This window comes from Mobula hypostoma, chromosome 6 (genome assembly GCF_963921235.1).
Source record: "Mobula hypostoma chromosome 6, sMobHyp1.1, whole genome shotgun sequence".
NCBI classification, from domain to species: Eukaryota; Metazoa; Chordata; class Chondrichthyes; order Myliobatiformes; family Myliobatidae; genus Mobula; species Mobula hypostoma.
In genome coordinates, this window is record NC_086102.1 from 12,701,763 (window position 1) to 12,713,781 (window position 12,019).

General features: G+C 45.9%; 1 protein-coding gene across 1 annotated transcript in view; it reads right to left on the reverse strand.

Annotated features, from left to right (window-relative positions):
- Positions 1–12,019, reverse strand: part of LOC134347825 (junctional adhesion molecule B-like) — a 106,962-nt gene that overhangs the window by 15,606 nt on the left and 79,337 nt on the right. The window contains exons 6-7 of the mRNA XM_063050287.1: positions 8,585–8,687; positions 1,618–1,725 (exon numbers count right to left, since the gene is read on the reverse strand). Of these exons, the coding sequence (XP_062906357.1) occupies positions 1,618–1,725; positions 8,585–8,687 (211 nt within the window). The remainder of the gene's footprint in view (positions 1–1,617; positions 1,726–8,584; positions 8,688–12,019) is intronic.

The following is a 12,019-nucleotide window of genomic DNA, read 5'->3' on the forward strand; positions in this document are numbered from 1 at the left end:
ATAAAGATATTTCATTTCATTTTCATTTCCTTACGTTCTCCATATCACTGCATGGGTCTCCTCCAGGTGCTCTGGTTTCCTCCCACATTCCAAAGACTTACAGGTCCACTCTCACTGCTCTACTCTCTCTGACTGTGTGACCAGGCACAGCTCAAAAGGCATCTATAAATTTGCTGACGACACAACTACTGTTGGCAGAATTTCAGATGGTGACGAGAGGGCGTACAGGAGCGAGTTACGTCAGCTAGTTGAGTGGTGTCACAGCAACAACCTTGCACTCAGTGTCAGTAAGACCAAAGAATTGATTGTGGACTTCAGGAAGGGTGTGTGGCGCAGGGCCAAGTGGTTAGGGCATTGGACTAGCTACCTGAAGGTCGTGGGTTCGAGCCTCGGCCGAGGCAGCGTGTGTGTCCTTGAGCAAGGCACTTAAGCACACAATGCTCCAGTCTACCCAGCTGAGAATGGGTACCGGCAAAAACGCTGGGGGTTAACCTCGCGATAGACTGGCATCCTATCCGGGGGGAGTCTCGTACTCTCAGTCGCTTCATGCCACGGAAACCAGCATAAGCACCGGCCTGATGGGCCACAAGGCTCGGGACAGATTTTAATCTTTAATTCAGGAAGGGTAAGACGAGGGAGCACAAACCAATCCTCAGAGGGATCAGAAGTGAAGAAAGTGAGCAATTTCAAGTTCCTGGGTGTAAACATCTCTGAGGATCTATCCTGGGCACAACATATCGATGCAGCTACAAAGGTGGCACAACAGTGGCTATATTTCATTAGGAGTTTGAGGAGATTTGGCATGTCACGTAAAACATTCACAAATTTCTACAGATGTACTGTGGACAGCATTTTAACTGGCTGTATGCTGGGGGGGTCGGGGGAGAGCTAATGCACAGGATCAAAATAAGCTGCAGAGACTTGTAAAGTTAGTCAGCTCCATTTGGCACTAGCCTCCGTAGTATCCAGGAAATCTTCGAGGCGCGATGCCTTAAAAAGGCAGCATCTATCATTAAGGATCACCATCACCCAGGTCATTGCTACCATCAGGGAGATGGTACAGAAGCCTGAAGGCACGCACACAATGATTCAGGAACAGCTTCTTCCCCTCTGCCATCCAATTTCTAAGTGGACATTGAACCCATGAATACTACCTCACTACTTTTTTACTTCTATTTTTGCACAAAGTATTTTCTATTATGTACTGCTGCCGCAAAGATAACCAACTGCAGGTGATATTAAACCTGATTCTGGCTTAGTGTTAGGAAGCTGTGGGCATGCAAAGTTGGCATCAGATACTTGTGGGCCGCCCCCAGTACATCCTCTGACTGCTTTGGTGGTTGTTGCAAAGTGACGCATTTCTCTCTATGTTTCATTGTACATGTAACAAATAAAGCTAATGTTGTAAAGCTAATCTCTGAATATAATGGGGATCCCACTGAGTTTGGTTAAATGAAATTAATTATCTGCATTGCAAAGAGAATTCATGTTATACCAGACACTAATCTTTAATGGGTATGACTCGCTCAAGATAGCCCCTTGACCTCAAGGGACAAGCCAGAAACCGGCATTTCTGTCCAGACGCAGATAGGAGGAACGAGATGAGATGGTACTCACTCCCCAAGTAGCCCTTCCTCCGGGCGTAGCAGAGCCCGAGTCCACACAGTAACAGCACAAAGGCCACGATCACCACGGCGATGACAATCGCGCTGACGTCAAGGTCGTCTGTAAAGCGAGGCAAATGTCAATATACAATATGCATGGACTTAGAGTTACAGAATTGTTACAGCATAGAAATAAGCCATTCGGCCCATCGGATCTATTCCAGCACCAAGAAGAGCGTCAACCACGACCTCCCCCCCACCAGCCCTGCACTTTCCAAAGCCCCAGTTGCTTCTGTTCCCTTCACCTCTTCAGGGCCTCAGTTGAGTAAAGCAATATTTCACCCTCCCTCTTGTTACCTTTAGAATAAAGAACAGGCCCTTCAGCCCACAATGTTTGTGCTGACCATGATGTTAGTTTAAACTAATCTCATCTGCCTGCACATGGTCTATTCCCTCCATTGCTCACATGTTTACGTACCAGTCTGAATGCCTCTTAAATGTTAAATAGCCCATTGAGCCTGCACCCCCATTCCATCCCATCCCTCTCCACCCCATTCTCCTGCCCTTACTAATCAAGAACCTCCTCTTTAAATATACCCAATAACTTGGCTCCACAACTGTCTGGGGCAATAAATTCCACAGAATCCCCCCTCTCTGGCTAAAGAAATCCCTCTTTGTCTCTATTCTAAATGAACATCCCTCTGTTCTGAGAATAGACATCTCTCTGTTCTATAATATAAAAGCAAGGATGTAATGTTGAGGCTTTATAAAGCACTGGTGAGCCCTCTCTTGGAGTATTGTGAGTAGTTTTGGTCTCCTTATCTAACAAAGGATGTGCTGACATTGGAGAGGGTTCAAAGGAGGCTCACGAAAATGATTCTGGGATTGAAAGGCTTGAAATATGAAGAACGTTTGATGGCTCTGGGCCTGGATTCACTGGAATTCAGAAGAAGATGGGTGACCTCATTGAAACCTATTGAATATTGAAGGGTTTTGATAGAGTGGATGTGGAGAGGATATTTCCTATGGTGGGGGAGTCTAGGACCAGAGGACATGACCTCAAAACAGAGGGGCACCCTTTTAGAATGGAGATGAGGAGGAATTTCTTTAGCCAGAGAGTGGTGAATCTGTGGAATTCATTGCCACAGGCCAAGTCACTGGGTACATTTAAGGCAGAGGTTGATAGATTCATGATTGGTCGAGGCATGAGGGGTGCGGAGAGAAGGCTGGAGATTGGGCCTGAGAGGGAAATTGTAAAGGCTATGACGACAAGGCAGAGCAGACTTGATGGATCAAATGGCCTAATTCTGTTCCTATATCTTATGGTCTTACAATCGCTGTCATATCTACCTCCCCTTGCATTCTGCTACAGGCATCTACCACTCTGAGTAAAATAATCATGCCTTACAAACTCCCTTTAAACTTTTCCCCTCTCAGGCTGAATCTATGCCCACAGAAGCATGTGGCGTTTCCACTCTGGGAAAGGGACTCTGACTGGCTGTTTACACCATTTATAATAATCATTTAAAATAATGCTACCTTATGCCCAAAATTGCATCTGGTCTTTGAACCACCCACACAGGTCAGTGTCAGTGCCCCTCTTTACCCTGTCCAGATCCTGTATTCAATCACTCATGTATTTTGTACTCCAGAGAGCAACCCCAATGTCTCCACTAAATCTGTGGCTGGAATCAGTCACCCCTGGAAATATTAGATTAGATTAGATTAGATTATGAGGACACTCAGTCCTCGCTTATTGTCATTTAGAAATGCATGCATTAAAAATGATACAATGTTCCTCTGGTATGATATCACAGAAACACAAGACAGCCCAAGACTAAAACTGACAAAACCATATAATTGTAACATATAGTTACAACAGTGCAAAGCAATACCGTAATTTGATAAGAGCAGACCATGGGCACAGTAAAAAAAAAAGTCTCAAAGTCCCGATAGCCCCATCATCTCACGCAGATGGCTGTTGTCAGCTCTTTATGCCCACTTTTAGACCTGCAATCTGCAAACTGTAATGAACAGTAAAGGTTTCTGGCAGAGACCCTTCAACGTCCTGGCGAAGCACCTCGTCGCGAAACATGGACTGTTTAATCCCCACCCCTGACACCCTGCAGATGCTGCCTGACCTGCTGAGTTCCTCCAACATTTTTTTTTTGTCTGTGTCACTCAAGATTTTCTGCACCTGCAAAATCTCTTGTGTCTAGGATAAAGGGGGAAGCGATTTCGAGGGATTGAGGGGGACCCTTTTCACCCACTGAGTGGTGGTGGGAGGTTGGGGAAAGAGGAGCAGGGAGATGGTTTGACACGATTACTCACGGTGTTTTTCCTTACGTCTGAGACATCACTCTGTAATGTAGGAAATCAGCTTCCCACTGACTGTACGTGTTAGACGGATGGAGGGGGAGATGGGAATTAGCTACAAATGGCTTCTGTTGAAAGTCTAGATATTGTTTCTGTACAATGCACATTCTTAAAGGCCAGCTGATATTTGTAAGAGCCATCAGCTGAGTTTAGCACAAAGGGAATGCTCGATCTAAAGGAACTTACAAAACCAGAGTATCACAGGTGCAGGAAATCCAGAGTAGATAAAATGGAGAGTCACAGTCTATTTCCCAGGGTAGGGCATTCTGGAAGTAGAGGGGATGGGCTTAAAGTGAGAGGACAAAACATTAACAGGAACCTGAGGGGCAACCTTTTCACGCAGAGTGGTCCATATACGGAACGAGCTGCCGAGGATGTAGCAGCAGCGGCTAAAGTTAAGGAGCAAACATTTGTTCTGCTCTCTGCAGACGGGGAAGTAGAGGTGACGCTTCAGGACAAAAGCATTATGTCAGAACAGGAATCGTGGGACAGAGAGAAAACAATTTTAAGACTTGGCTAGCTAGGGAGGGAAACTCAAACAAAAAGGAAGGCCCATTCTTCTTCCTTTTCCCTCCAACTTGACTTCCTGCTCATTCAACACACTTCTTGTTCCTCCCTCATTTTATTCACTTTGTGGGATGTTTGCCAGTGCTTATTAGTTTCCAACTGTCAACGTCAAATGCAAGGATAAGACTTGTGGGGAAATTAAAGCCACTGGTTGACCTTGTTACCGCAATTCAGCATGGAAACAGGCCTCTTGGCCAAACCGGTCCACGTCGACAGAGAAAGTTTCCTGAACTAACCCCATTTGCCTACATCCCCCCCTGAACCTTTCTTATCCATATACCTGTCCAAGTGTTTCTGTAAGCTCTGTCTTGGTCAGTTACAGAATGGTCAAAGCACAGACGACGGCTAGTCAGACCACTGAGTCGGTAGGCTAACAACGAACAAGTGTGACAGAGCCGCACGGAAGGAGATGTTCTACTTGCATTTGTATTAAGACCATAAGACATAGGAGCAGAATTAGGCCATTCGTCCCATCGAGTCTGTTCTGCCATTTGATCACGGCAGCACGCTAGCGCCAGCTGTAAGATTGGTGTTTTCCGTGGGTTTCCTGCGGGAGCTCCAGTCTCCTCTACCCTTCAAGACGTGTGCAGTCAGGGTTAGTGCGTTGGGGCATGTTATGCTGGCACTGGAAGTGTGGCAACACTGGCTCTGCACGATCTTCGCTAATTTGATTTGACACAAGCAACACATTTCATTGTATGTTTTCATATACATGTGACAAATAAAGTTAATCTTTCTCTTCATACTTAATTTTTATCTTTATTGCTGGCTGAGTTATTTTTCCTCTCAATGCAATTCTCCTGTTTTCTCCCCAGAATCAATAATCTATCAATCTCTGCTTTAGACATAGACAACGACTTGGTCTCCACAGCCACTTACGTCAACAATTTGATAAATTCAGCCCCCTCTGACTAAAGAAACTCCTCCCTATCTCTGTTCTAAAAGGACATCTTTCTATTTTGAGGCTGTGCCCTCTGGTCCTAGACTTGCCCATGATAGGAAACATCCTCTCCATGTTCACTCTATCTAGGTCTCTCAATATTAAACTGGCTTCAATAAGATCCTCCCCTCATTCTTCCAAACTCCTGTGAGTACAGGCCCAGAGCCATCTTTCATTCCTGGAATAATTTTGATATTAATCTCATCACAGCTGCTACGCACGAAATACCCACTGAAGTGCTGTTGCATCATAGCCTGTTAAAGGCAGCTGTCCACTTGCACAAAGTGAGCTCCCGCAGTCGATGTGACAGCAGTAGAAAAATCTTAGAGCAGCACAGGAAAAGGCCCTATATGGCCCAACTTATCCATACTAACCAAGTTGCCCACCTGAGCCATTTCCATTTGGCCCTCAATCTTCCTGTCCATGTATGAGCAGCTGCTGATTAACTGAACTCTGAAAACTCACACTCTTACCTCAGCCACACTTGATTTTATTTGTGCACAAGGAGAACAGCGTGGCTCCTGTCACCCACACTGCTCTGAATTCCGAACAGAGAGGTGCCATCTTTATGGGCGGGTTCAGCTCGCTGCTGCGCGAGGTTTACCCGTCTCTGCACTGAACTCAGGCTGCGGCCTGCAACTAATAGGCTCCTGACTGGGCTACAGGGATGACGGGCTTCGTGACTGGGCACTCACTTCCGTGTATTTCAGTTGTTTGTTTGCTTTTGTTGTTTGCATAATTTGTTTTTTTTCTGCACATTGGGTATTTGACGGTTTTTTAAAATGGGTACTATTGGGCTTCTTTGTTTTGTGGCTGCCAGTAAGGAGACAAATCTCAAGGTTGTATAATGTATACATACTTTGACTTTGAACTAACTAGCAGCTACGAATACAGTATTGGCCATTTGATAAACTGTATGATCAAATTCCAGACTTGCAAGGGCGCCCATTCAGAACAGAAATGCGAAGAAGTTTTTTTAGCCAGAGGGTGGTGAATCTATGGAATTTGTTGCCACGGGCAGCAGTGGAGGCCAAGTCATTGGGTGTATTTAAGGCAGAGATTGATAGGTATCTGAGTAGCCAGGGCATCAAAGGTTATGGTGAGAGGGCGGGGGAGTGGGACTAAATGGGAGAATGGATCAGCTCATGATAAAATGGTGGAGCAGACTCGATGGGCCGAATGGCCGACTTCTGCTCCTTTGTCTTATGGTCTTATGATCACCATTCATAAATTCAATTGAGAGATGATACACTGAAGTTTGTGAAGTAATTGTCCCTTAGGTGCTGTGAGTTTTTCACATCCTTATCTTTCCTCTGTAGGCCAAATGGCTTCAGTCCCCTGCTGAACAAAGGGACGCTTTGCTCTTCGTAGAACTCTCTTGCCTGGGCTGATTACACACTATCTGTGAAATATCCTTGCATGGACATTACCTTAACCCTTACCTTGCTGAAATGTCCACACCCAGCCAATGTCTTTAACTGTAGCTACTTCACCCACTTTCTCTGGCAGCTCATTTCATAAGACCCACAAGACAATGAAACAGAATCAGGCCATGTGGCCCATCAAATCTGCTCTGCCATTCCATCATGGCTGATTTACTATCCCTCAACCTCATTCTCCTGCCTTCTCTATTTAATCTTTGACACCCTTACTGATCAAGAACCTATCAACCTCTGCTTTAAATATACTCAATGACTTGTCCTCCACAGCTGTCTGTGGCAATGAATTCCGCAGATTCACCACTCTCAGGCTGAAGAAATTCCTCCTCATCTCCGCTATAAATGGACATATTTGTATTCTGAGGCTGTGCCCTCTGGTGTTAGACTCTACCACAACAGGAAACGTCCTCTCCACGTCCACTCTATCTAGCCCTTTCAATACTCGATAGGTAGCAATAAGATACCTCTCATTCTTCCAATCTCAAGAGAGTAGAGGCCCAACGTCATCAAAAACACCTTATATATTAATCCTAACGCAAGGTCTCGGCCTTAAACATCGACTGTACCTCTTCCTAGAGATGCTGCCCGGCCTGCTGCGTTCACCAGCAACTTTGATGTGTGTTGCTTATATATTAACCCTTTCATTTCTGGGAGCATTCTCGTGAACCTTCTCTGGATCCTCTCCAATGTCAGAAGATCTTATCTTATATAAGGGGGCCATAACTGCTCATAATACTTGAGGTACTGCAGCATGTCCAATGCCTTGTGAAACATCATCATTACATCCTTCCTTTATATTCTAGTCCTCTTGAAGTGGATGCTAACATTGCATCTGCCTTCCTTACTACCAACTCAATTTGCAAGTCAGCCATTATGTAATCCTGCACAAATACTCCTAAGTGTCCTCACCACCCTCAGTTGCCCCACAGGTCCCCGTTGAATCTTCCCCCTCTCACCTTAGACCCATGCTCTCTGGTTTTGGACCACAACTGGGGAAACTAGAGCAAACCGTCAGCCTCTACAATGTTTGTGGCTGGATAAATACTGGCCATAATGTTGAGATTATCTGCTAGCTCCAGGCACCTTGTGTCTCTTTTCAAAGCCTTGTGCGATGGGTGATACACAGACAGTGTGGCACTCCCTGTGTTGTACTCCCCGTGCCCCCCCCCCACTCCAGCTCAGCCCCAGAATGAAAGGGTTAACTTATGAGGAGCACTTGATGGCTCTGGGCCTGTACTTGCTGGAGTTTAGAATAATGAGGGAGGATCTCACTGAAACCTATCAAATATTGAAAGGTCTAGATAAAGTGGATATGGGAAGGACATTTCCTATAGTGGGGGAGTCTAGGACCCAAGGGCACAGCCCCAGAATACAAAAAAATGTCCCTTTAGAACATAATTTCTTTTGTTAGAGGGTGGAGAATCTGTGGAATTCACTGCCATAGATGGCTGTCGAGGCCAAGTCATTCGGTATATTTAAAGCGAAGGTTGATAGGTTCTTGATTAGTCATGGTGTCAAAGGAAATGGAGAGAAAGCAGGAGAGTGGAATGGTGGAGCAGACTTGATGGGCCAAATGGCCTAATTCTGTTCCTATTTCTTATGGACTGTTGGCCTCGATTTCTGTGTTTAAGCTCTGGTAAGACGGTGACGTCACTTACTGATCTGCATGAACTTGACAGAACATCTCGCTGACCGGCCAACTTTGTTACGGGCTTCACAGGAGTAGGAGCCACTGTTGCTTTTCTTCACCGGGTTAAACATCTGGCAAAACAAAAGGAAGAAGTGGTCAAAACAACATGGATCATAGTCACCTGGAGACAGGAACTTTGGCAGATTTAACACCAGTGTACGTGAGCAGCAGGATAAGGGAGTATTCAGTTAAGAAACTCCACCCCACCTTCTCCAGGATCACACAGGATGGTCTTCTTCATACAATCTGCAATTTCATCGCAGATGCGATCTCACTGGCTCTCCACTTGGCCTTGGGCCACCTGGGCAACGGCAATAACAACATCAAGCTGCTGTTTATCGAATACAGCTCGGCATTCAACACCAGCATCCTCTCAGTACCAATTAATAAACTTCAGAACCTGGGCCTCCTGTACCTCACTCGGCAAATTGATCCTTGACCTCCTCATCGGGAGACCACAGTCAATGCAGGCTGGAAATAAGATCTCCTTCTCGCTGACAATCAACACTAGCACACCTCAAGGACGCACGCTGAACCCACTGCTCTGTTCTCTCTACACCTGCGACCGTGTGGCTATAAACTGGCTGATGAGATTAGATTAGATTTATGAGTACACTCAGTCCTCGTTTATTGTCATTAGAAATGCATGCATTAAAAAATGATACAATGTTCCTCCAGAGATATCACAGAAACACAGGACAAACCAAGAGTAAAGCTGACAAAACCACATAATTATAACATATAGTTACAACAGTGCAAAGCAATACTGTAATTTGATAAAGAGCAGACCATGGGCACGGTAAAAAAACAAGTCTCAAGTCCCGACAGCCCCATCATCTCACGTAGACGGTAGAAGGGAGAAACTCTCCCTGCCATGAACTCCAAGCACCGCCAACTTGCCAATGCATTGGAAGCACCCGACCGCAGCCGACTCTGAGTCTGTCCGAAAATTTCGAGCCTTCAACCAGCCCCTTCGATGCTGAGCACCGAGCACCATCTCTGCCAAGCACTTTGACCCCGTCCCGGCCACCGAGAAACAAGCAAAGCCGAGGACTTGGGGACTTCCCCTCCGGAGATTCTGGATCACACAGCAGCAGCAGCGGCAGAGAAACAGACATTTCAGAAGTTTCACCAGATGTTCCTCCGTGCTCTCGCGTCCGTCTCCATCAAATCAGGATTGTGCACGGCACCCTACTTGACAGATAACAGATATCATTCACCGGAGTGGCCGCTGCAAGCTGCGTCGTGTCGCCATCTTCTCCTCCCTCAATAGCGACAACTATCGTTGGCAGAATCTCAGATGAAGCCGGAGGCAGAGATCAGCTCGTTGCGCAGTGTTGCACCAACACCCCTGCACTTAACATCAGTAAGATCGCGGAACTGACTGTGGACTTCAGGAAAGGGAAGCTAAGGGAACACACGCCAGTTCTCATCAAGGGACCAGTGGTTGAAAAGGTGAGCAGTTTCAAGTTCCTGGGTGTCAGCGTCTCAGAGGATGCAACCCAATATATTGATGCCAACATGGAGAAGGCACAACATGGCCATCCTTTATGAGATGTTTGAGCAGACTCCAGCAAACCTCCACAGACAGATGATGGAGAGCATTCTGACTGGTGACATCACAGTCTCCTATGGCGGTACCAATGGAAAGAGGCTGCACAGGGTTTAAACTTGGCCAGCTCTATCACAGGCACAAGCCTTCCCACCATCGAGGACATCTTCAAAGGACCGTGCCTCAAGGCAAGGGCACATCATTATGACCCTCACCAGTCAGGCCATGCCCTCTTCTTGTTACTATCAACAGGAAGGAGGTACAGGGGCTTGAAGGTCCACACTCGATGAGATTCTTCCTCCCCATCAAGCTGGCAGGGAACGTAAAAACTGACTGTAAAAGCTTTTATAGATATGTGAAAAGAAAAAGATTGGTTAAGACAAATGTAGGTCCCCTACAGACAGAAACAGGTGAATTGATTATGGGGAGCAAGGACATGGCAGACCAATTGAATAACTACTTTGGTTCTGTCTTCACTAAGGAGGACATAAATAATCTTCCAGAAATAGTAGGGGATCGAGGGTCCAGTGGGATGGAGGAACTGAGGGAAATACATGTTAGTAGGGAAGTGGTGTTAGGTAAATGGAAGGGATTAAAGGCAGATAAATCCCCAGGGCCAGACGGTCTGCATCCCAGAGTGCTTAAGGAAGTAGCCCAAGAAATAGTGGATGCATTAGTGATAATTTTTCAAAACTCGTTAGATTCTGGACTAGTTCCTGAGGATTGGAGGGTGGCTAATGTAACCCCGCTTTTTAAAAAAAGAGGGAGAGAGAAACCGGGGAATTATAGACTGGTTAGCCTGACATCGGTGGTGGGGAAAATGCTAGAGTCAGTTATCAAAGATGTGGTAACAGCACATTTGGAAAGCGGTGAAATCATCGGACAAAGTCAGCATGGATTTGTGAAAGGAAAATCATGTCTGACGAATCTCATAGAATTTTTTGAGGATGTAACTAGCAGAGTGGATGGGGAGAACCAGTGGATGTGGTATATTTGGATTTTCAAAAGGCTTTTGACAAGGTCCCACACAGGAGATTAGTGTGCAAACTTAAAGCACACGGTATTGGGGGTAAGGTATTGATGTGGATAGAGAATTGGTTGGCAGACAGGAAGCAAAGAGTGGGAATAAACGGGACCTTTTCAGAATGGCAGGCAGTGACTAGTGGGGTACTGCAAGGCTCAGTGCTGGGACCCCAGTTGTTTACAACATATACTAATGACTTAGACGAGGGAATTAAATGCAGCATCTCCAAGTTTGCGGATGACACGAAGCTGGGCGGCAGTGTTAGCTGTGAGGAGGATGCTAAGAGGATGCAGGGTGACTTGGATAGGTTAGGTGAGTGGGCAAATTCATGGCAGATGCAATTTAATGTGGATAAATGTGAGGTTATCCACTTTGGTGGCAAGAACAGGAAAACAGATTATTACCTGAATGGTGGCCGATTAGGAAGAGGGGAGGTGCAACGAGACCTGGGTGTCATTATACACCAGTCATTGAAAGTGGGCATGCAGGTACAGCAGGCGGTGAAAAAGGTGAATGGTATGCTGGCATTCATAGCAAAAGGATTCGAGTACAGGAGCAGGGAGGTACTACCGCAGTTGTACAAGGCCTTGGTGAGACCACACCTGGAGTATTGTGTGCAGTTTTGGTCCCCTAATCTGAGGAAAGACATCTTTGCCATAGAGGGAGTACAAAGAAGGTTCACCAGATTGATTCCTGGGATGGCAGGACTTTCATATGATGAAAGACTGGATGAACTAGGCTTGTACTCGTTGGAATTTAGAAGATTGAGAGGGGATCTGATTGAAACGTATAAAATCCTAAAGGGATTGGACAGGCTAGATGCAGGA